General features: G+C 44.8%; 1 protein-coding gene across 2 annotated transcripts in view; it reads right to left on the reverse strand.

Annotated features, from left to right (window-relative positions):
• The window catches only part of DRC11 (dynein regulatory complex subunit 11), a 117,471-nt gene that overhangs the window by 76,225 nt on the left and 14,609 nt on the right, over window positions 1-26,637 (reverse strand). For both annotated transcript variants that reach the window (XM_079782189.1, XM_079782188.1), the window contains 3 exons: window positions 25,444-25,635; window positions 23,386-23,457; window positions 10,923-11,128 (listed from right to left, as the gene is read on the reverse strand). In XM_079782189.1, coding sequence (XP_079638315.1) covers window positions 10,923-11,128; window positions 23,386-23,457; window positions 25,444-25,635 — 470 coding nt within the window. The remainder of the gene's footprint in view (window positions 1-10,922; window positions 11,129-23,385; window positions 23,458-25,443; window positions 25,636-26,637) is intronic.

Raw genomic sequence — 26,637 nt, forward strand, 5'->3', positions numbered from 1 at the left:
GCCCTCAACTTGTTGGCTTTTATAGGGCTGTCACAGGAATTGCTTGACGTGTGAGTGTGACAGTAGTGTGTGGGGAAAGGAGAAACAAAAAAGAGTGGGTTCTTTCTTTCTTTCACACACACCCCCATGTTCACTGCAGCAGCCAAGAGATGGAAAAACCCTAAATATCCATTGGCGGATATATGGGTAAGGAAAACGTGGTATATACATACAATGAATTGTTATTCAACCATCGAAAAGGAGGAAATCTGCCCGGCTGGAGTGGCTCAGTGGTTGATCATCAACCTATGAACCAAGAGGTCATGGTTCGATTCTCAGTCAGGGCACATGACTAGGTTGCAGGCTCAATCACAATAGGGGATGTGTAGGAGGCAGCCATTCAATGATTCTCTCTCATCATTGATGTTTCTATCCCTTTCTCCCTCTCCCTTCCTCCCTGAAATCAATTTTAAAAAATATATTTTTTTTAAAAAAAAGGAGAAAATCTTGCAATTTGCTCCCACATGGATAAACCTGGAGGACATTAAGTGAACTAAGCCAGGCACAGGACAAACACTGTAGGTTCACTTACATGAAGAACCTAAAATACTCAGACTCATAGGAGCAGAGAGGAGAATGGTTGTTGACAGGGGCGAGCAGGGGAGGGGAAAGAGGAAGTGCCAGTCAAAGGGTACAAGTGTCAGTCCTACAGATGAGGGAGCCCTGGAGACCCGCTACCCAGCATGGAGCCCATAGTCAATAAAAGTGTAGTGCGAGTGAACAGATTAGCTGAAAGGACAGATTCTATGCTAAGTGTTCTTATCACACACACAGAAGGGCAAACTAATAAAGGGCGTGGGAGGTGAGTTTAAAAATGCCGCCTCTCAGGTCCCACCTGAGGCCCATGGACAATGAACTCCGGGGCTGGGCCCAGAACTCGGTGTTTAACAAGCTTTCGGCTGATTCTGATTTGTGCCCCAGTGTATAAGCACCACAGTCTGGCTCAACATTCAGGACAGTATTATCAGGATCTTCTGCATCTGCTGACGCCCCTGGCCCTGTGCAGGGTCAGGGAAGACGGGGCGAAGGCATCACAGCCCTGCCCCCCCGAAGGCTTGCCATCCAGAGGGGAGAAGAGAGGCACGCTGCAGAGACGGCAGTGGCCAGCAGTGTCACCTGGAATAGACCGTGGGCCGCAGAAAGCGAGTGTGTCCACTGCATTTGCACACGAGCCCTGGGCGTGTCTCTAACAAGCCGGCGCCTGGAGAAACCACAAGAACCTGCTAGTATAGCTGCTGCGTGTTCTCCATCTGATTTACCGCGATAACTGACATCCAGATAGGCGACTTCATGGGGATGCACCTGTCCCAAGGCCTCAGTGGGAATGCCGGGGCCTTCAGTTCCCATCCCTCCTCGCCTTATGGCCCCCATTCATTTTCCACCAAAGCAACTGGCAGAAAAATGTTATTCGCCTTCTCATCTGAGTACCCTGCGCCTGTTCACATCTCCACCGAAGGACCAGATGCTTCTGAGATTTACTGAAAACATATTGCAGGAGGAATGGGAAATAATGAGCCCCTCACACACCTCCCTGTGCGCGCCCAGCCCTCTCCCACCCTCCTCTGAGGCTTCTATTTTCATCCTGAAAGTCACTCACACTCCACGTGGAGAACTTGGAATGTAAAGGGAGAAACTAACAAAGCAATGGCCCCCCTACCCAAAGGCATCCATTGTCAACATTCTGGTGGTTTCTTCTGATGTGTTACAAGTCCTCAGAGGAACAGCTCGGAGCCGCCCTCGAGACCCAATTGCAGTTTCACACAAAGCCCATGATTCAGGAAGTCTTCCCTCACCCAAGGGACTTTATTCTGCCAGTAACTACCCAAGTTTTTAGCCAAGTTCCCTGACTTCCCTAAGCCCACTTTGTCGTTTATAAAATAATTGGGCAAGCAGCTGCTCAAATCCCAGCATGCCCCTCTCCCTTCCTTCAATCAGCGCAGAACCGACCCCAGCTCCGTGTTGGAGGTGCTTGGAAGCAGGAGAAAGAGAAGGGGTCAGAAACAAGGGGAGCCCCGGGTTTATAGGTTGTAGCTAATGAGCCCCGCGGCCTGGCCACCGCCATTCTTCCCACAAAATGACACAGCGCACTCAGCCCGGTGGTGACAGAGTCGGGGCCCTCCGCCCGGTGGCGGCAGAGTCGGGGCCCACGGACAGGGCTTCTGCGGCTGGAGCGCTCAGAACGAATGTGCTTTGGGGGCATCGTGGCTTTTAGAATCGAGCCGCGTCTCTCATGAGCCTTGAGCCCCAAAAAACCTTATTCAACCTTTCTAAGCCTTGGAGTCCCATAAGGACAACCGTGGGAGGCAGCCGGCACAATCCCTCGTGTACAAGCCGTGGAGAGACCCGCGGCATCAAAAGAGAATTTTTTGTCAGTGTCCTCAGGAGTGAACAGTAATGGAAGCCAGGTAGGCCGTAGTCTAGCAGAGACCCGTAGCCTCCCACATGTATAGGAGATAGCTTCCTACATGTACAAGAGACATGCACTCCCACGTGTATAGGAGATATGCACTCCTATGTATGCAGGAGACAGCCTCCCATGTGTGCAGGAGACATGCACTCCCACAGGTACAGGAGACATGCACTCCCATGTATGCAGGAGACAGCCTCCCACATGTACAAGAGACATGCACTCCCACGTGTATAGGAGATATGCACTCCTATGTATGCAGGAGACAGCCTCCCATGTGTGCAGGAGACATGCACTCCCACGTGTGCAGGAGACAGCCTCCCATGTGTGCAGGAGACATGCACTCCCACAGGTACAGGAGACATGCACTCCCATGTATGCAGGAGACAGCCTCCCACATGTACAGGAGACATGCACTCCCACGTGTGCAGGAGACACACACTTCTCCAGAAAAACAGGAAACCTGACATTCTCCCTCACTCTAAACACACCACTCACTCCAGCCCATTCCTGCCCTTGCCCAGCGCCTGCTGGGTCGGGAGCACTCCTCTCCCTAATTGCCATCAGTTCTGCAGTCCCTCCAGGAATTGGGCCCAAATTGGCACAACCTGGGGGGCAGGGTGAGACAGGAGTCTATAGGACCCCAGGCCCACCTGCCTTAAAATGACAAACCTTGACCTGCAGAACTGTATGCAAAGGGTAACTGCATTTAAATTATATCTTGATTTTGAAAATGGAAAAAACACAAAGCATTCCAAGACCTCTTCCAGAAAGAATGTCCATTTGCGGGTGATCTTAGACATGTCACCCCCCTGCCCTGGGGACTTGAAGCACATTCCTGGCTGTCTATATTTTGTTTGCCTGCTATGTTATTATCCCCTCAGCTTTATCCCTCACTCACCCCACTCCTCACAGCCCTTTCTCACCCCAGCCTCCTCCCAGAGATCGGCAACAACGCAGCGTTCTGAAAAGACACAGTTGTGAACAGTGAACAGGAGGGCTGCAGACCCGGGATGAACTGCAAACTGTGTGTCTGAGAAGGAACGCCTTCCTACACGTGGAACATCCTTACTGAAGATGCAGCATGTGCTGCACATTGTCAAAGGCTTTAGAAGTATTAATCTCCATCACCCTACCTTGAGGTGGGAGCTAGTAATACTAACACCCTCACTTCAAGATGAGGAGATGGAGGCACAGGTGGGTTAAGGAACTGGTTGAAGGTCACACAGCAAATGCTAGAGCTGGAATTTGAACTCAGGCAGCCTGGCTCTAAGACGTGTGTGTGTGTGTGTGTGTGTGTGTGTGTGAGAGAGAGAGAGAGAGAGAGAGAGAGAGAGAGAGAGAGAGAGAGAGAGAATGTATTTTTAAAATTACGGATGACAGAATAGATACCATTACATCATGAGATTAAAAGGCAGCGGCATTTCAATTCCCAGCCAGGCTCACCTGCTGAGGACCCCAGAGCCGTTCCTCTTAACCATCACTTCTGATGGTGTGCTGGCTTTAAAAGTGGAATAAGGCTACTTAATTTCCATCACTTTCAGATTCCTTAAGATCACATGGATGGAAAGGGACCTGCTGAAGAAGGACTGGCATGGGGCCAATCCCGGAGCTATCGCCCTATCTGGGGATGTCACTCTCTCTGGACTGAAGGGTGAGCGGGACGTCAGGCCTGGGTCCAACAAGTGAAGTAGCAGATGCAGCAGGGAGAGCGGCAACGCTCCACAGCAGACCCGGCGGTCTAGGGCCAACCCTGGTTTTCAGAGCTGATGGCCACTCGGGTGGCTCTGCTCCCTGTGAGGGAACCAAGGAGGAGCCTGGAACCTCTTCAGAGACAAGAGCCCACAGTCCCACGGCCTGGCTGAGGGCGGGCAGCTCCCTGGGCTGCGGGTTCTCCTTTGTCACCTAAGGGGTGGGAGGAAGTCACTTCTTGATGACACTTTATTACTTCCTTTTTAATGTTATTTCTTTACGTTTTATCTATCTGTCCATCTATTTTTAAATCAGTATTACTTTATTGGGGTAACATTGGTTAATAACATTCTCTAATACAGCATCTGTATATTGCCTTGTGTGCTCTGCACCCGAATGCTAGTCTCCTTCCATCACCACGTATTCGACCCCTCCCACTCTCGTAACCACCATTCTGTTGTCTGTGATGACACTTTAAAATGAAGCTTACTGATGGATTTTGAAACTGAGATGACAGTGTATAACAGGACCTAAGCCAAGAGCAATAGCAACTGTAGCAGATGTTTCTCAAAACCAAGTGTCCCATGACTGTGCTGTCCAATATGGTATCCATGATGGCCTGTGCCTGTCCACACTTAAATTTAAATAAATTGAAATTAAAAAGTCAGATCTTCAGTGTCCTTAACCGCCTCTTCAGTGTTCAACAGCCATATGTGGCTCGTGGCTTCTACACTGGAAAGTGTGACTCTAGACCATTTCCACCACCCCAGAAAGTCCAACCGGGGCAGCGCTGGTCTAGAGTGTAATACAAACTCTGTAGTGTGGTTCTTCATTATGGCTCAATGGCATGAAGGGGAGAACAGTGCTTATCTCACAGAGTTGTTGAGGGGAGAATTAGGCTGAATATCAGCCTCCAAAATATTGGGTCCTAATCCCTGGAGCCTGTCAATGTTATTCTATATGGAGAAAGGGTCTTTGCAGATGATTAAATTAAGGGTCATGAGACAGGGAGGTTATTCTGGGTTATCTGGTGGGTCCTAAATGGTATCATAGGTGTCCTCCTAAGAGTGGTACAGAGTGAGATAGAGACACACAGGAGAGGAGAAGGCAATGTGACCCCAGAGGCAGAGACTAGAGTGATGTGGCCACAAGCTGAGAAATGCTGGCAGCCTCTTGGAGCTGGAAGAGATGAGGAATAGACATTCCTCTAGCGCTCCTAGGGGGAAAGTGGTCCTGCTGACACCTCGATTTGATTTCAGACTTCTGACTTCCAGAACTGGGAGAAAATGAATTTTATTGATTTAAGCCACTAAGTTTGTGGTAATTCATAACAGTGACAATAGCAAATTAATACAAGGGTTAAATTAGTTAATGTGTTAAGCACGTAGAATTCCTGGTACACAATAAGTACCCAATAAATGTTATTATTATTATCATTTTAAATTAACACACACCTAATATATCCAATCACCAGAATGGTTTTAATGACAAGGGAGGCCAGGGGTGAGTTACAGGTGATAAACCCCCACATTTGAGTCCGACTGTGGGAGGATGAGGAGGGACAGAAGGTTAAGGAGAGGAAGCTGGCGTTTGCTTGATGAACTGAAGTGCTCTCCAACCGAAATCATGTTTCCAAGATTGCAATATTTGACAAAAACAGTTATTTCAAATAGGTAAGCCTGTAGACAGGACAGTGAGCTCAAATGCCCCTGGAGCACTAGTGTGAAGCACCCTGGAGGTGACCGCAGCTGAGAGCCTGCTCCACGGGCGGGAGGAGACCTAAGAGTGTGACCGCTGGCACGGGAGAAAGTATCAGCCATGCTCTCCCAGGACTACATCCAAGTCCCAGAGCCTCCACTGGAAAACCATTCAAACCCACTGGAGAGTTCGGCTAGGTAATGGTGCAAATTGTACAAAAATATATAACCAATAATAATAGAAAATAGTATTTGGAGAAAATCTCATCTAAAACAGGAAAAACACCTATAAAGTTCATAACCTCAACAGGAAGCTTGTGGGGCCCGAGTTTTTATTTGCAGCATCTCATTCAATCCCACAACAACCTGGCAGCAGGTACTGTCGCCGAGGCTCCGAGCAGGGACGCCCAGGGCGCAGGGCCAGCCCGGCCGCAGTGCGTTGTAGACACTGGGCAGCGGGCTCTTAAGGACTGTTTATTTCTCCTCTTCTGTGTCTTTCTCTCTCTAGCTTTCCTATCATCCAGTTTAAAAATAAAAGGCAAATGATAACTGGAAAGTCATTCTTGCAATGATATGTCAATAAAGCTTTGGTATCAGTAATATACTGTATATATACATATATATATATATATATATAATTGTATTTTAGAGATCACTTAAAAAGGCATCACAAGAAGAAACAGAAAAATGACAGGGAAGAGATTACTGAGATAGTATCTTCTCTTTTCAATTGACAAAAGATTAAAAAGATAATTCATTAACTAGGGCATCCATGCACTAGGCTGTTAAGCAATCATTAAAAACCTCTTTTGAAAAATATTTTAAGGACATGGGTGGGAAAAACCAATTAAAATTTTTTAAAAATTAGAAAAAGAATCCATCAAACTGCAATTAAAATATATATGCAAGAGGGAAAGACTGGAAGGAAATTTACCCAAAATTTTACAGTAGCAACCTTTGTATACAAAGATTATATATGCTTTTAATGTTCTTCTTTAAACTCCTCTGTCTTATGAATTTTCTCATAAGCATGTATTACTTTTAACTTTGGAAAAAAAGAGTTCCTTTAAAATAATTTAAAAACTGACAAAAAAATCTGGGTATAACCCTTTTTGGCAACTGTAAGTATTAAATAGATGAGCTAAGAATAAGTATTTAAAATTGTGGGAGTGTATACGAATTGTAACTTCTAGTAATTCCCTAAGTGTCCATCGTCTGGCCTATTGGAATTTAGCCTGAGGGTTGATCATGTTTCATGTTTCAAAAGACAATATTTGCTTTTTATGTGTCTTTGATTTAAAAGAGCAAGGAAAAGGATTTTATCAAAGTCAATCAGATCAATGTAATCCAATTAAGAAGATAAATGCACCCTCGACCTTACATTCCTCCAAAAGAGGAACCTCTACGTCTTTGTGAATTACACGCAGCAAAGCCCTGGGAGCTGCTCTGACGTGGCCTCAGACTGTCAGGTCAGTGACCCCAGGAAGAACATTCTCAAGGGGCTGGCCAGCCAGGGCTGGATCTTCAAAGGGAGCCCAGAGCCGCTGCACTGTCGGGAGGGCGGCTCCGGGTGACACCAGGGCCTGCAGAAGTCTCCCATGACCCTCCCAGACCTCAGGTGGGGGAAGCAACTCATGCCTCCCTAGTCTTTAGTCAAAAGATGATTTCCAACCGTGCCATGCAGGTACTGCATTCATCACTTTTGAAACATTAGAGTGTTTTAAAATTTAAATGTTTATGTTGGATTATGCCCAATTCATTGCTTGTCTTTCTTCTAATATATTTTTAACTAGGCTTTTTATTATAAAAATAGTGCTTATTGAAAAAGACTTCAAAAGCACATGAGAATATAAAATAAAGGCCAACATCACCGCTCTAGTTTCCAGAGGTAGCCACGCTAACAGTTTCTAGTGTATCCTTCCAGAAAATTTCCATGCACATACAAACATATGATTAATAAGTTAAATGTGTGTATGAATATATATATATGTATGTGTGTATATATGTATATATTATGTATTTTAGCTTACTTGGGGTTATAATTGTACATAGTGCTTTCTACTTTGTTTTGTCAACTAACAATAAATTTAATTTTAAAATGTCTATATATCATTGGTAAATATGTTCTCCCATACAGTGGGTTCCATTTTCATTTTGATGTGGGTTTCTTTTGCTGTGCAGAAACTTTTTATTTTGATGTAGTCCCATTTGTTTATTTTTTTCCTTTGTTTCTTTTGTCCTAGGTGTTGATCAGTAAAAATTTTGCCACATGAGATGTTTGATATTTTGCTGCCTATGTTTTCTTCAAGGGTTTTTATGATTTACATTTAAATCTTTCATTAATTTTTAGTTTATTCTTGTGTATGGTGTAAGTTGGTGGTCTAGTTTCATTTTTTCACATGTACCTGTCCAATTACCCCAACACCTGGGAAACTGTCCTTACTCCATTGTATGTTCTTGCCTCCTTTATCAAAGATTAATTGAGCATAATGGATTGGGTCGATTTCTGGTTCTCTGTTCTGTTCCATTGATCTAAATGCCTGTTCTTGTGCCAATACCAGCTGTTTTGATAGCTTGTTATCTGGTATTGTGATTCCTCCAACTTTGTTCTTCTTTCTCAGATTGCTGCAGGCTGTCCAGGCTCTTTTTGGGTTCCATACAAATTTCTGGAGTGTTTGTTCTAGATTTGTGAAATATGCCATTGGTATTTTAATAGGGATTGCATTGAATCTATAGATTGCTTTGGGTAGTATGGACATTTTAATTATGCTAATTCTACCAATCCATGAACATGGTATATTCTTCCACTTGTTTACATCTTCTTTTATCTTTTTTTCCCCAACATTCTATAGTTTTCCGAGTACAAGTCTTTTTACCTCCTTGGTTAAGTTTATTCTTAAGTATATTAGTTTTTGTTGTTGCTATGGTAAATGGAATTGTTTAGTTTCTCTTTCTGAGAGTTCATTATTGGTGTATAAAAATGCCAGCGATTTCTAGGTGTTAATTTTGAATCTTTCTACATTGCCAAAATTTCATTTATTAAATCTAATAGTTTTTTTGGTGGAGTCTTTAGGGTTTTGTGTGTACAATATCATGTCATCTGTGAATAATGACAGTTTTACATCCTCCTTTCTGATTTGGATGCCTTTTATTTTTTCTTCTTGTCTGGTCACTGTGGCTAGAACTTTCAGTACTATGTTGGATAAAAGTGGTAAAAGCGGTCAACCCTGTCTTGTTCCTGTTTTTAGGAGAAATTGTTTTAGTTTTTGCCCATTGAGTATGATGCTGGTTGTGCTACATCTGATAAAGGGTTAACATCCAAAATATATGAAGTACTCATACAACTCAACAAAAGGAAGACAAACAACCCAATCAAAAAATGGGCAGAAGACATAGACACTTCTCCAAAGAGGACATACAAAAGGCCAAGAGACATATGAAAAAAATGCTCAAATCATCAGAGAGAGGCAAATTAAAATGACAATGAGATACCACCTCACACCTGCCAGAATGGATACCATCAATAAATCAACAAGCAAGTGCTGGCGAGGATGTGGAGAAAAGGAAACCTAGTACACTGCTGGTTGCAGACTGGTACAGCCATTATGGAAAACAGTGTGAAGTTTCCTTAAAAAATTAAAAATGAAACTGCCATTTGATCCAGTGATCCAACTTCTAAGAATATATCCTAAGAAGCCTGAAGCAACCAATCAGAAAGAATATATATGAACCCCTATGTTTATAGCAGCGTTATTTATAATAGCTAAGATCTGGGAACAGCCCAAGTGCCCATCAGTATATGAGTGGATAAAAAAACAACTGTGGTACATTTACACAATGGAATACTACACTAGTATTAAAAAAAGAGAGAGAGAGAGAGAGAAGGATCTTTTACCCTTTGAGACAGCCTGAAGGGATGGAGAATATCATGCTAAGTGAAATAAGTCACTCAGAGAAAGACAAGTGTCACGTGATCTCATGTGTATGTGGAATCCAATGAACAAATAAACTGACAAACAAAATAGATCTAGAGACATGGAAGCGTGCAACAGACTGAGGATCCTCAGAGGGAATGGGGAGGGGGAGGGAAGAGATCAACCAAAGACCTTATATGCATAAATGAATAACCCATGGACATAGATAATAGTGGGATGAAGGCCTGGGGAGAGGAAGGAAGTGGGAAGGAGGAGGGTCAATGGGGGGAAAAAGGAGGACATCTGTAATATTTTCAACAAGAAAGATAAATTAAAAAAATGTCTATATAGAAGTAAAGCATCATGTCATTGATAGAAAACATTTCTGTGGACACCTATTCTCTGAAGTCCCGAGAGAAGGGAGGAGAGTTCGTGATGGCAGAAGTTCATGACCATTGGGCATGTCATCCTCATTAACTATAAAAATGAGGGTTTTAATGATAATCCCACAAGATTTAATCGGACGACAATTCATTTGAAACAATGCCTTTCTCCCTAAATTTCCATGATCCCACAAATCATCCTAAGATTATTTCCTCCGGACACAATTATGTAATTGGGTAAGAATGAAAGACTGTGACACCGTAGCCCACACCATTCACTGCAAATACCTGGCTTGTATGTACCATTCCGTTCTCAGGCCAGATGTGTGAATAAGCAGGTGGTCATAATATAATAGAATAACAATGATCTACATGGAGAGGTCTAAGTGCTCTGCATTTCCTAACAACCTCATGATGTGGTACGAGTCTTGTCCTCCTGTTCCAGACGAGGAAACTGACCCACAGAGAAGTTAACCACACAGGTCACTCAGCTATTTCTCCCAAAGCAAGGCTCCACACTGCCTGGAGGAGGAATGGGGGTGGGGCGCACGATGTTCAAGTCCACAGGGTCAGGGAAGCATTATAGAAACTGTTTAAAGACAAAGACAGCGGCAATTGCATTACAAAAAATTAGTTCCTGAATTCGTAACCTTGACATTTCACTTTTCTACAATGGAGCCAAAAACCCTCGTGAATCTACATCAACATGCTCCTGTGCTGAAAACATACAAGACCCTCAATTGCTATGGAAGAGACAGCCAGGCGTGGTCTGTACGCCACTCGCGCTCACCTGCATTCGATGATCCAGTGCCGGATCTGGTCTCGGAGGTTCTCCTTGATGTCTGCACCTTCTATTAATTGCAGGTGGTCCTTGATGGTGTCCATGGCTTTCTTGTAGTCCTCTTCATGCTTTATCTGCAGCTCATCCCGCTGGCGGGTCACCTTTTCAGCCTGGATTACTGTAGTGCTGACTTCATTAAACAGAGGAGGTGGATTCTGAAAACGCAAGCAGAAAGGTTTGCGATCATAAAGGTTACAAAGCTGGTGGAAAATATTAGACACTGGGGAATTATCCCAATATCTTCAATGGTGTCTTACCAAAGGCCCATAGAAATACATGCAGAACACAAGAATCAGATTTGGCGGGAACATTTGTCAATGTGATTCACTGCCCCGGGGAGGAAAGATGGTGCTCACTCCACACCATTAAACAGAATCCAATGGGAGATGTAAGTTAGCTTGAAAAAAATGCATATTCAGTAAACCTTAAAAAAAATCACCCAAACTACAGAAAGTAAACTTTTTCTGAATCTTCTTGGTTAGTGGGAGAACAAAGACTGTAGAATAAGAAAGTATTTGGAGCAAGCCAAAAACTGTGAAGAGAGTGTGAGTGGTGTGATTTCAAGAAAATCCAACATCAGCCCTGAAAACTCTGTTCCATTGTTAGAGACCTCCAAAAAAGGAAATTATCTGCTGACCCAGACATTCACTGTGATGTTATATCTTATTGTCAGAATGTTCTTCCCCAAAGTCTGCAGATCAGCAAGTCAACAAATGCCTGGCTACTGAGCACCAACCAAGTGCTCAGCCCTGGTCCAGCATCCTGAAGGGTGTAGTCAGAGAAAATATAGAACAATGTTGAGACTTAACGCCTATTCTTTAAAATCCCTAGAGAAATACAGTTGGCTGGATAAGAGTGATGCATGACATAGGCTAGAACAATGGCCAATAACCTAGTGGGTTTGGGTGGAAAGAGCTAAAAGGGACTTGGAGAAGGAAAGCATGCATGGAGCTCCTGGTGCCAGGAATCACACCTTGGAGAGCTGGGACACGGTTATCATTTACAGGTAGAGATCCTGAGCCCCAAGGAGTTCAGAGATTCAGCTCAGGTCACTTAGCAAATGAAGGGCCAATTCAGGGGTGAGCTGGAGCCAGCCCATAATGGCTCATGAGATCTAATTGATGCATTTTCAGGAATTTTGCAAGCTAGCTGTTAAATCGCCATTTTTGAATGCTAAATTTTATAAACTTATAATTAAATCAGTTATATTAAAAATGAAAGTCATCAATACTAAAAATCTCATCACTTCTTAGCTGTTTTCACGGGATTTTACTATTATCTATGCGCTTGACATTATGCATGTTCATCGTTTCTCTATGTTGAAAAGTGCCATATGAAGGTGGGTGACTGTGTGTACCTTCCCAACTGTGTTCACTCAGGTAGGAGCCGGAAGCTGGCTACAGAAATTAGCAAATGCTGTAAGTCAGGGCTTCGGATATTGTTCTGATTGAATTGTCTAGACTTAAGTGCTAGGAAAATAACAACGCCGATAAAGATAAAAATGTGAGTGTCTGTATCAGCTACATTGTGACCAGCACAAGAAGTTGAGGAAATAGTCTCCCAGTCCCAAAAACTGTAATCTGATTCAGCAAAGGAGTGTCCAACCTTTAAAAACGATGGTGAGCGCAGCTGCAGCGTCCTTTGGTGGTCTCACTTCCATCTTATTAAGGCACACGAAGATAACAATCTACGTCCATATCAGAACTACACTCATCAGATGCAACCCCTTATCATCCAGACAACAGACAGAAGAGCTCAGTGACAATCAAGGAAAGTGTTCTGTGAGCATCAATGGCCAGGTGAAATTTGCAACAAAGAGGAGCATACATTTTATTATTAGTAGTAAATTGTATGTACACAACCTTATACCAATGAAATGATATATGCATACATTTCTCCCAGTGAGCCACGGTTAAGCGTTACCAGTACAGCACCGGGTACATCCAAGACGAGAACCCTGTTGTTCCTGAAGGTTCTCCCACCACTCATCGGTCATCTGTGTCCTACCCACCGCCCACCTTCTGTGAGCTTTCCTTCCCAAAGAGGCTATAGGGCATGGGACGGTCAAAGAGCCTGCAGAATCCAGGGCAAAGCTAAGCTCAAAAGATTTCCGTTGAGTCAGAGCATAAAAGGAACCTCTCTTCCTGGAAAAGAGAACAGCATAAGACAAGGCACTGAAGCGGAAGGGAACATGGCTGTGGGTCACAATGAGATGAGCTGGAATGGGGCACAGGAATTAGCAATTCTAATCATCCGTCATACCCATCACTGGCTCTTAACAATGTCTGAGCCTCAGAGACCTCTGTCGGTCTGGCAAAGCCTAGGGATGTCTTTCCGAATAATGTTTTCAAACGAATAAAAAGAAAATAAACAGATTTATAGAGGAAACCGATTACACTGACACACAGCTCTATCTGGTAATGATTAGACTGGGGTCCTGGGTCACTGAGAGAAAGACCACAGAGGTAAAGTGCCATTTTTATCATGTCGTATCAAGAGGGCCGACTATCAACCTGCTCACCTCCATCACCTGGCTTACGTGGTATCTTCCAGGTTTCCCGTTCTAAGCCCACTGTCCCCTCCCCCGACCCCTCCATACTGTCCTCTGGTAGGAAGTCACTGTGCATAGCCCCGCTTAAGGAGTGGGAGTTACATTCCACTTCCTTGAGGGTGGAGAACCTGAAATTATTTGAAAATTTTCTGCATAATAGATTGGCCTCTTCTCCTACATTTATTAAACGATTCAATAATTTATTTATATCAATATGGACTCGTGGATATTTCACTTATACTTTGGGTTATAATACCAATATCATTTTATTATTTTGTTGTTTAGATTGTCCCAGTTGAAAGGTTGTGATGGAGACTATATGTCCTGCAAAGCCTAAAATGATGAGGAACAGGAAGGAGGAGGAGGAGGAGGAGGACGAGGAGGAGAAATTTATAAAAAGGATCAAAGCAGCAGAGCGGGACCACTTCCTGAGCTTCTCCTGCGCTTGCTCCCTCTACAGAAACAATCTCGTAGTCCTTGCCACAGTCCTGCCGGGCAGGGACTATTATCACACGAGGACATGGAACCAGAAAGTCGAGTTAGCGTTCCCAAATGCACACAGCTGGCACAAGACAGAGGCAGGGAATAAGGCCTAGTTTATGTGATCCAAAGCCATGCTCTGGGATTTGGGGGCAGAATGTCTGGGTTTAAGTCTGGGCTGTGCCACTTGCTACCTGTGTGATTTCATACAAGGCCCCAACTCTCTGAAGGCTCCATCTCGCCCTCTTTAGGATGGGGCAGCATTAGGCTGTGACGACGGAATGGGACCCTCTCTGGAAAGCCCTGTCTGGAGTCTGGCATGGGTGGGGGTGCTTGGTGCAGGTTCACTGTGGGGTCAGTGTGGGGGTCAGTGTGATTGCTGTCATTGCACTGGCGGCACCAACATTGAGTGCATGGAACCCAGGGAAGCTAGGAAGCTCCCTTGTAGAGAAATTTCCAGGATAAGAGAAAAATATTAAAGTCCATTTTGAAAGCTGTGAAACTAGCATATGACAAAATTGAAGGTCTTGTTTCCATGGATAAAACTATAAATTTAAATCAATTACTGGGGGAAAATGGTCATCTTAAAGACTCAATTCATGTCATATCTAAAATAAATTCCAATTGAATGGAATAGTTAAGTGTAACAAGTACACACACACACACACACACACACACACACACACACACTTCACAACCTCCAAGAAATACCTATGAACCCCTGGGAGTGATTTCTCAACTTGAAACCACAATCCAGATGTTGTTGGAATTCAGCATCCACTTAATGACACAAAATCAAGTTAGAAAGATGAAAAGAAAATCACACATATAAGAGTTTATAAAAACATGCATCAGGAAGTCTAAGGAAATAAGCCAATTGTCTACGTTTAGTATAATAAGAATGTGTGACTGTTATGACAAGAAAAAAATGCTAAAACTAATTTAAATCCGAAACTAGAATGAAAATTATAGAAATTTTGAACAACAATCTTAAAAACAAGCCAAATTGCCTCACTGTACAGGTGCTCAAAGGCAGGACTTTATATGATACATTTTGTGTCAATATAAAGAGATAGGCATTCCCTTTACTTAATCATATAAAGAAGTAGCCAATTCTTACACCTCCCAGGTAACGTTTCCCATTCCTAGTACCTACATCTTATAATGCTTCTACAGATTTCTCTCTCGTCTCGCCAAGGACTGTTGTAGAACCCCATTGTCTTCGTGACTATGTTAAAATGGATCCCTGCTACCAAGGACCCAACTTCCTCCGCCTGCGATGAATGTGTAAAATTGAAGTCTTGCATTAATGTTATGATTCTCAATCAACGAATCACACGAATGGCTTTCACGCCCCCCCCCCCCCCCATTACATCCTTCTTATGGTGATTTATGGCAAATTTCTTTCACAGACGTACATATACAAACTGTAGTTTAAACTGGGCCTTTTCCCGGTTTATCCCTTAAAAATGAAGAAATGAGTCGTGACTCTGATGCGTGTCCTGTCAATAGCTCTGCATGTACGGCTTGGCGGACTTCTTCCCGCTCCATGACCTCTGAGCAGAACAGGGAAATCTCCCAGCTCCCATGGGACTGCACTCTGTCCCCGCGTTCGTTCACCGGAGTCCTTTACTCATGGTCACATCCACCTCTGGGGTGGAAATGGGGACCTGGCCATCCCATTGGACAGACGAGGACACGGAGGTTCAGAATTAAGTGAGTTTCCGAGTCATTCTGCGTTAATGAAGCAGCCATGGGGTTTCCGACTCCTTCGCGAGGAGTTCCTCCTGCTACACCATGCAGTGCTGCTCACCTGTGTGTCCAGGTGTGTTTCTCCCTATAGACGGCCTCCGTCAAACATACACTTGGGGTCGTGGGCCGCCTCTTTCTCTAGTTGCTTCTGAATGTAAAGGCTGTCGTCTCTTTGGGTCCCATGTTAATGAGCAGCTTTTCCTTGGGGCTAAAACATCTTTTCCTCCTCAGCAACCCCGGTCATACGGAATTCAAATTCGAGAACTCATCGTTGCATCAACAGCAACTCATTTAAAAATAAATTACGAATATTAAGGGGAAATAGGAAGCAAGATAACATACGATGTATTGAAATACATTAGCGGTAGAATTACGCGTCTTAATGAAGGCTTCCCATGTGAATAAACCATTATATTTACAAGCTTTCCACAGTTAATGACCTGGAACCGGATAACGCAACCTACGTTGATGGCGAGGTCCTCCGTCAGCAGAAACATGCATATTAATAATTGATGCTGCTGAAAAAACAGGACATCGGGGGACGCTCCCTGGGCTTGTGGGGAAATAGGACTCCATGGCCCATTAACTTGAAATGCTTAGCTAATGTTTCATGGGCTTTGTCTTAAAAAATCCGTGTTCAAATTAGTAAGAGAAAATGGACATTTGTCCGAATGAAAATCTGTTCAATGTATCAGTCGCAAATGCACTTGCAAATAGATGACTGGATGAGGGCAACCTTCTGGAGAGGCCCACGGTGTTGGGGTTCGCTTCTTCATGGTGCTTTGTTGTCCCTGAAGGCGAAGCCAGAGCAGCGAGGGGAAGGGGGCATCTCGTGAAGCAAATGACCGTCTGGTGGGGTCTCATGCTGTGGCCAACCCAGAGATGAATCCGCCCGCCGCCTCCTGGGAACAGCGGGCAGCGCCGCTCTTAGGGAAGCTCTCGGGCCCAGCTCCTCGGGCCATGGGGCGCCCCCACCCCGTCTGACTTTGCTGGTGGGAGGACTGCCTCATGCTGTGGAGGGAACGGCGCTGCGGTTGCTCCGTTTCCTTAGTTTACGGAAATAAGCCATTTTGTTTCATCACCCCATTTTAGAGCAATGTGTCTGTATTTATAGACCTGTGTTTGTACCAACGCGCCTCCTCAGGACGACGAAGCCAGCAGGCGTGGAGACAGGACTGCAGGGAGACCCTGTGCCCGTGGTTTCCTTTGCCCTCTGCGCCAAGTCCAGTTATGTTATGTCTTTAAGTGAAGATGCCCCAATTTGAGTGGGTGCCAAACTATTAAAGGTTAAAATTTTTCTAGTCCATTTAGATTTCTAAAACTTCCTTAGTAGTTTTAAAATATGCGTAATTAGGAGCTGTGCTAGAACAGAGCTTGATTGAGCTTATAACTGATTAGTGGAGGAAGCTTAATCTGTTTCTTGTGTCCTACTTTCTTTAAAAAATGTTTTCGATAAACACTTTAATGGCACTTACAGGTTGCAAAGCACTGTTTTAAGTGGCTGACCAATATTAACTATTTTATTTATTTTAATAGCCTTATGTGTAGGTACCATTATTATTTTCATTTTAAACATGAAGAAACTGAAGCACAGAGAGGTCAAGGAACTTACCCAGGGTCACACAGCAAGGAAGTGGTAGACTGGGGCTTTGACTCAAGGCATCTATTTCTAGAATCTCTGTTCTTAGCCTCTATGCTTTGCTGTGCTTCTCCACCGACAGGTTTCTTACAGATTAAAACATTTTGTTTGAAAATATTTTTTATGGATACTATAAATCAGACCTTTTAAAAAACGTGCATTTGTAATTTCAGTAGCTATTGCTGATCTGCCTCGTAAAGAGGTTGACGTGCCCCTCTCCCCCCGACAGTTTGATGGAGCCTATGTTTCCAGACCTTGCCAACATTGTGGCATTAACCTTTCTGATCTCGGTTAACTGCAATAGGTAAAAACAGCAATTAAAAAATAGATTTAGTTTTATTTTTTTTAAATTGACTTTTAGAGAGAGAGGGGAAGGGAAAGGGAGAGGGAGAAACATAGATGTGAGAGTGAAATATTGATCGGCTGCTTCCTGCATGCACCCTACTGGAGATCAAGCCGGAAACCTGGGCACGTGTTATAACCTGGAATTGAACCAGCAACCCCTCAGTGCATGGGACGACACCCAACCAACTAAACAACACCGGCCAGGGCAAAATGGCAATTTTTAAATAAGCCTTTTGAACCATGAGTGATATGAGCATCTAAACCCATGATTCTAAGCCCCTGGAAGAAAAACATCAGCCTGCACTTACCCAGTGCTCACTGTGTACAACATGCAGGACTGTTTTGAATGCTTTACAGAGGGCAGTGCCTTTAGTACACAGCACACACCTATGAGCAGGTGCCAGGACCATTTCCCATTTGTATATGCGGAAGTCTCGGCACCGAGAAGCCAGGTCACCACCCAAGTCCACACAGCTGGTCAGTGGTGGGGCCGGAATGTGAGCCCAGGCGGGCCGGCTCCGGAGTTCTCGGCCTCCACCACTCTGCATGCTCCTTGAAAGGACTCCGCTGGGCCTAAGTGGAGATGGATCAGGGCAGCAGTCGGCAAACTGCGGCTCGTGAGCCACATACGGCTCGCGAGCCACGGTTTGCCGCTCTGTTGACTAATAAGTTTGCCGACTACTGCCTTAGGGAAAAACACTTAAAAACATTTTAATAATGTACTAATGTCTTTAACCTGAAGTCAAAACTTCTGGGTAAGGGTAATGCCTTATGCAGTGGTCGGCAAACTCATTAGTCAACAGAGCCGCAGTTTGCCGACCACTGGATTAGGGCAAACGTCCTGCTTGAGGACGTGCCTGTAGGAATCCTGGGATCAGGAGGCAAGAGGGAGAGAACACCTTCATCACTGAATTGCTAATGACCTGAGACCCGGACAAGAGGAGAGCAGAGGAATAATAATAAAAACAACTTAACGTCAGACTAAAGGTTTCCACGTCACTAGATTGTAAAATCCCATTTAACAGAGAAAACAAAACAGTGGCTTTTCCTTTTTAAAAACCTCCTGAGGTGGGCTTTTGAGTTCCCAAAGATGACTCAGGGTCCCCCTGACCCTCTGATCGCCTGGCTCCGCCTGTTGGAGACCCGCACACCTGCACCGGGATCCCCGCCAGCCTGGTCTGCGGACCGTTCCCGGGCAGCACACACAGGGCACGGAGGGTGTGTGTGTGTGAGTGTGTGTGTGTGTGTGTGTGTGTGTGTGTGTGTGTGGCGGCACCTGCTGCCTTAGGGACCCTGGGCACCTCCCTGGCAGCCAGATGTGCAGCTGCGCCCTAGACTCGGGCCTGCGCCCCTCCAGCTCCACTGCAAATGCCTGAATCACAAAGGCCGAGGTATTTCCTATTTTGAAGCCAGTGGCCTGCGTATTTGATGCAACAACTTGTTTTGAAGTGTTTCGTGTTCTGTAACATGGAAAAGTTTTCACACTTCTTGGTACTTTGCACTGTAGACATCATTCCGTCTTCATGACGACACACTGATGTTCCGCGATGACCAACAGCAGCCACCACTCCTGGAAGGGTGTCATTGCCATCCCCTCTGAAGCCCCATCAGCTCTTCTGTCCTGCTCTTACAGGAGATGGGACAGAGGCTCACAGGGAGGGCAGGGGTGTCGCTCAAAGCCCCCAGCTGGCCACCTGATGCCTGCTTCCTTGTCAACACGGTGGAGCAAACCCTTCAACACCTGTGGTGGAGACGGACACTCATTTCTAAGATGCTGGCTCCCCCCCAGGACATTTAGGGAATGGTTCTTTTGCATTTAAGACATAAAAAAGAAATCTAAAACAAAGCAAAACAAAATCCCATAAATCATGGCATATCCGTTCATCAAGAATAAATTTCTTTCTAGAAACAATCAAACGTCATTTGGAGCCAACTATCCTATATAATAAAAGCCTAATATGCTAAATGTCTGACTGTTCGTTAGACCGTTTGACCAGTCACTATGATGCACACTGACCATCAGGGGGCAGATGCTCCGACCGGTGAGTTAGCTTGCTGCTGGGATCTGGCAGATCGGACCCCAGCGGTCCCTCCCCGGCCTCGATTGTGCACTGGTGGGGTCCCTCGGCCTGGCCTACGTCCTCTCGCAATCCGGGACACCTCAGGGGATGTGCATAGGCCAGGCTGATGGACCCCACCGGTGCACGAATCTGTGCACTGGACCTCTAGTAATACATAATGCACATGGCCAGGCTGGACGCCATGGCTTCTGGCTGATATTAACGTGCAACCATGAAAGCGTTTCATTTTGATTCCTGGCTCATTTCAGCTTTGACAGCCCTTTCCAAAGAGGAGCCCACGGGTGCTGAGGGCTGGGGAAGCACTGGGTGCTGCATTGCCTTTCCAAAGGAAGCCTTGGAGGGAGCGCGCCGGGGTGCCCCAGCACCTACTTGGGGTGATTTTTTTCATAAGAAATAAGTCTAATTCATTGACCTAAAAACAACCTAGCACCCAGCTTGTTTTGCATTAGGATCTGAAAGTGAGCAGGCCTTGACGGTGCTTTGAGGGTCCCATGGATGCATTTCAAGTGACAGTTCTTTCTCTTTACTCCGCACGCCCCCCCCCCCCCCCCCCCGTGTTCATTATAATGCAAACACTGATCGCTTCAGGCTAACACAGAATATATGATGGTCATGACTGTAGGACCAATTATTTCAAAGGGATCCACAGAATGAAATGTATGACATTCATTAAGTTTCCCTCTACCTGATCCACCCCATTGCCTCTGCCAATTAAAATAACTGCACATGAGTTTTTAGAGTGCTATTTATTTTCCTTTGTAGATTTTAGAATATAAATATTTAAAATGGCAATATAAAAAAATTATATGACAGCGGTAAGAAAAGCATTTGGCCGGGAGTGGAAGGATGGCAGAGTGATGTTTCTTGCTCTAATTCTGGTTTCAGTTACTAAATAGTCACCCCTGGAAACATGCCAGCTTCCCTGACAGATGCAAATACAGTTTTGATCAGATAAGTCACTGGTTTCCGCACTGGCGTAATATAACAAAATGAAATAAGGGAAAAATGAAATTTTAAAACAAGCAGACAATATCTTAATTAGTGATAGAGTGGAAAATACACTCAATTGGAAACATTTCTTCAATTTGGGGTAATGGATTTTTATGGTTATCAGCTAGTGAGCAGAAGATACTATTCTTAATAAATTGAATCCATATATTTCACAATGGTGTAAAATTTCAACGAGCATACCACACACACACACACACACAGAAAGAGAGAGAGAGAGAGAGAGAGAGAGAGAGAGAGAAGTCACCTTTAATAGAAAACAGATGAGTTACTCTCCTTATATTGTCCAAACTCTGCACTGCTGAAAAATTAATAGGCATTTTTATTTGAGCTAAGCAGATACAAATGACAAAGTAAAACAGAAAAATCATAATAAGAGACACGTAATTCTATCTTTATGTGGGATCAATATAAGATATTTAGGCTTCAAGATGGAAAAAATATTGTTTGACCATTCCCTAAGTTTCTGGTGCATGAACACAGTAGATGGTCAGCAAATGCAGGCTGGGTTAAATTAAATGGAAATTGTTGAATTAAAACTGCTGCTAACACAAAATTTCATGTTCAGCTTAGATTATCTGAGATTAAATCTTCAACTGTGAGTTTAATTTTTAAAGTAGAAATTGGAAGTATCATTTTTATTATGACGTCTCATATCTGCGTGTCTGTTAAGGACGGTGTAGAGGAACGTCGGCTCATTCCCTATCTACCTACCCACATATACCACACAATTTGGAGAGCTTAGGAAAAAAAGTTGATAATATTCCATAGCCATTTACTTTTATTTTTAAATGTGTACTTTTTTTCCAGTTAATGAAGCAAAATTCAAACGCTTTGGAAAATACAGACAATTATGGACTAAAAAATCTTCCAAAGTCCCCACATTAAAAAATGAGCAGCCCCAGCCAGTTGCTCAGTGGTTAGAGCTTCAGCCCGTGTGAACCGAAGAGTCGCCAGTTGGATTCCTGTCAAGGGCACACACCTCGGTTGCAGGCTTGATCCTTGGCCCGGTCCCGGTGCGTGCGTGTGGGAGGCAACCAACCGATGTGTCTATCTCACATCAATGTTTCTCTCTGTCTCTCCCCCTTCCTTACACCCTCTCTAAAAATCAATGGAAAAACTATCCTGGGGTGAGGATTATGGAAAAACAAACTCCCCAAAAATGAGTATTATCTGAACTTGGTATATTTTCTTTCTTTGCATGTGTGTGGATGTGCGTATATTTTTAGATGAAATTGTATTGTTGTGTATAATTCTAAATCCTGTATTTTCACTTTAGTCGTAAACATGTTTCCGATGGTGGCATGGTACTACATGAATGTAGGTCCACTGCAAATCATTTAACTACATCCCTACTCTGAACACCAGAATCGTTAAGTTCCAACTTTCATTATTAAAAAGAACACTAGGAAACTTCTATACACACAAATCTCCATTTCTGATGATTTCCTTAAGACAGAAATAAAATTGGGGGTGAAGGATGTAAATATATCAATGGTCTTGCACAGCTAGCTAACTGTCGTTCAGAAAGGCCGAATGGATCTAACACATCGGGTATGCGGGTGAGCACCGCCTCACATTTATAACTTGAAACACAGACACACCTTGCCCTCCTCAGAGGCCTTTGTTGGGGATGCCGACCAAGGAGGAAACGCCCCAGCATGGACAGAGGCTCTAAGACAGTCCAATGATCCCCACCTCCTGGTGCTCACACCCTCCTGCCCTCCCCTCTGCCTGCGTGTGGGTGACCTTTGACCTGCTTCTAACCCACTGAATGGGGCAAAGGTGAGGTGTGCCACTTCTGTTATGTTTGTAGGAGATGTAGCATCTCTCCCTTGCTGGCTTTGGTGAACAGGTTCTCACATGGAGGGACCCCATGGCACTGAGCCGGGGCTGTGTCTGGCGAACAATGCGCGGGAAAACGGAGGCTTCCATCCGACAGCCCACAGGGGCTGAGTCCTGCCAACAACCACACACACTGGGAAGCAGATCCTTCCCCTGTTGAGCCGCAGAGGGGATCCCAACCCAGCCAACACCTGACTGCAGCCTGGGAGACGCTGGGCAAGGCATCCAGCCAAGCACAGACTCCTGACCCATGGCAACCGAGAGAACACGCCTGTGTATGAAAGCTGCTCAGATGGTGGTAATTTGTGACACAGCAGTAGGTAACTAATACACCCTTTCAAGTCTGCTTCAGTCATTATCCCCCAAAGGCAGCATATCAGTGCAACCTGGTCACCACAAATACTAATAAAGACGAGTGCACTGCTGACATCAGCTGGAACAGCATATGGTGAGCAGCTCAGCACCTGCGTCCACATCCGGGGAGTCCGCAGATTCTAACAGAGCCGGGTGTGGGGACACACCCCTGCTCCCCTCCCCCTATGCAGGCGTCTATCAAGTACAGGTGATTCCACCTTTGTCAGTCTCTGGTTGTTTATTTTTCTTTCCTCTCTCCCCTCAAGGAAGACTGGCTAAGGAACACTCAAACCATACAGGTGCTACTGTCTTTCAGAAAAGTGGACACATGTTGCGTGCATGTGTAAGCAAACTTACCATGCCCAGGAACATCATCTCCTCTTCTCTCTCTCTTTTGGTTTTCTTATTTTGATGGAAACCTCGCCAAACCTAAAAACAACGAAATGGTTACTTGTTTTGTATATAAAAATATAAAAGGGAGCATTACCCTACTGTTTCTACCATATAAATGCACGTGCCCAAGGACAGGCTGTGCACACAAGGTTGGCCAGCAGGGGAGAGCAGTTGTGGGCGATCAGGCCAGCAGGAGAGGGCAGTTAGGGATGACCAGGCTGGCAGGGGAGGGCAGTTGGGGACGACCGGGCTGGCAGAGAAGGACAGTTGGGGGCGACTGGGCCAGCAGGGGAGGGCAGTTGGGGACGATCAGGCCGGCAGGGGAGGGCAGTTGGGGGTGACTGGGCTGGCAGGGGAGGACAGTTGGGCGTGACCAAGTCGGCAAGTTGGGGGCAGTTGGGGGTGACCGGTCTAGCAGGGGAGTGGTTAGGGGGTGATCAGGCTGGCCGGCAGAAGTGGTTAGGAGCAATCAGGCAGGCAGGCAGGCGAGCAGTTGGGAGCCAGCAGTCCCGGATTGTGAGAGGGATCCCAGATTGGAGAGGGTGCAGGCTGGGCTTAGGGACCCCCCCCCCCCCGCCCCTCCGCCATGCACGAATTTCATGCACCGGGACTCTAGTGTGGTTTATAATATAATGAAATATTATTCAGCCATAAAAAGAAAGAAAATGTGCTATTTGAGACAACATGGATGAACTTGAGGGCATTATGTTGAGTGAGATAAGTCAGACAGAGAAAAGCAAATACTGTATGATCTTACTTACACGTAGGTCCTAAAAATACTGAACCCATGGAAACAGAGAGCAGATTTGTAGTTGCCCGGGGCTGGGATGGGGGGTATGGGTGAAGGTGGGCAAAGGTACTAACTTCCAGGTATAAGATGAGTGGAAGGTTCAGGGGATCTAATTTACAGCATGGGGACTAGAGTTAATGACACTGTATTGTACCCTTAAAAACTGCTAAAAGGGCTGCTCTTAAATGTTCTCACTATAAGGAAAAATGGCAATTAGGTGAGGCAAAGGCTGTGTGGATTAACCTTACTGTGGTCACTGTTTTATAATATATTCGTGTATCCAATTATGACATATATCTTAAAACGCGCATAATATTCTATATCAAATACATCTCAATAAAGTTGGGGGGTGGGAAGAAATGGCCTATAATTGTCCTTTGGGAGATTCCCCTATCTGGGTTTCTTCCAGAGAAACTTCTAGATTGCAGGAGCATGGGACTAGATCTAAGGGTGTTAATTCATAGTTTCAAAAGAAAATCTCTGCAGTCACGTGGGGAAATGTAACAGTAGCGTTGAATTGCACAACTCAGCTGTGAACTCAAATGATTATTGAAAACTGCTATATCTGCATAGAAACCAGACAGAAGGTAGTCTCTTATCTGCCCTTCCCCTGCCCCTCGCTGCCATTCAAACACAATAAGGGGCAAGCGTCCGACCTCCCTGCTCCAGCTCTCGCCCTTGTACTTCCTTTCTCTCCAGCCTACTTCTAACTTGTCACATGCCACGTTTTGCATTTTCCTATAAGCAACGTGGTCTGTATTTGAAGAACGACGGGGCATAAATCTGACTGAGGGGAGCAAACCCCAAGGCCCGCTTTCTAAAAGGGCACCTCTCACGGCGCGGGTCGCTGGGACTCTGTGTGAACGGCGCTCTGCAGGGCACCAACACCTCCGGCACTATATGTCCATGTGTCAATGGGTTTTAAAAATTCATTAAGGATTTATATCCTCACCGAGTTTTCAGCAACATTCTTTCCAACCATTATCAATGATTTCAAAAACATTTGAAGAAAATGCCTAGACCTATTTATAATAAAATTTAAAACACAGGACCACGCTTGGTTAATGGTTTCCCCAGGGTAAGAAAATCAATCTTTCTGGAATTTTGTCTGGCTGTACTAAAGGTAAGATTTTGGAATTCTGAGTTTCGGAGCTGACCGCACCCTGGTACTCATCCCTGGCATGTCAGACACCGGATCCCCAGGGCTGAGAGCCCTCCCCATCCCGTCGCACCTTCTGGATCCGCAGTGCCGCTGCTGCCACGTCTGCCACTCTCTCGCCGAGGAGCCTGGCTTGCCTTGCTCTGTATTCTTGAAGGAAGATCTGCTTCATGAACAGTGCTCTCAGGCGACCTTGCCGTGCCCTCTCCGCAATCTGAATTAATTTCACAGCCTGTTCTAGGGTTATAGTCTTTACAGAGGATTTCTGCAAAAAAAATTTGAGATCAATCAATATTTAAACATGTTAACTATAACAACTGATCCCAGAAACATCACAGGCTTACTGCCAGCCCAACCCTGCAGAGTTGCCAAACTGCTGATAAAGAGTATGACATCCACTCACTACTAATCATCTTCCCCATGACTTATGTATATTTTGATAATATGCCATACTCGTGCCGTGGTCCCACATGTAAGCATCCCTTCAGCTTTCCTCTACCATTCCAAACAAAATACTAATTAGCTCCACATTTTAGGTTGGCAGCAAATTATACTAAGAAAGCCAATAAAATTGATTTAATGAAACTTGAAATGGCTATCAATGTTCATTAACTTAATAGTATAAACATGAATTAAAAACACATCTCTAGCTCGGCTGGTGTGGCTTAGGGGTTGAGCATTGTCCTGTGCACCAAGAGGTCACAGGTTTGATTCCTGTCAGGACACATGCCCAGGTTGCAGGCTTGATCTCCAGTGGGGGGGCGGTGCTCAGGAGGCAGCCAATTGATGTCTCTCTCATCAGTGTTTCTATTTCTCTCTCTCTCAAATCAATAAAAACAGATTTTAAAAAACATAATACAAACCAAAAACAAACACATCTCTGAGAATTTAAAACATAAAATACACGTGAAGTGAAATGCTGACTTTAAAATCCATTATAGAATGATCTGGTGAATATAACTAATGCTAGAATTACTGGAGGAGTGTTAACTTTACATATGAAATGTCTTCTGGTATCTACAAGTTTGCATTTCAAAACATTCAGACATGACGGGCTTGCGCAGTACAATGCTGTCTTTGGAGGCAAAGTCAGATGAGGGAATGTGATGCTTTGGAGGAAAGAGGGGTAAGAGCAAGGCTGCAGAGGCACCCAGAGGCCTGCAGTATTCAGTGTGGGCTCAGGCCCTCGGCCTTCAGTTTTCCTGGGGGGGAAGAGGAGGCTGTGCATGTGGTCTGGCGTGGGCAGAGCCTCATACATGGAAGGGGC

This window comes from Cnephaeus nilssonii, assembly GCF_951640355.1.
Source record: "Cnephaeus nilssonii genome assembly, chromosome: 10".
In the NCBI taxonomy this organism is placed as follows: Eukaryota; Metazoa; Chordata; class Mammalia; order Chiroptera; family Vespertilionidae; genus Cnephaeus; species Cnephaeus nilssonii.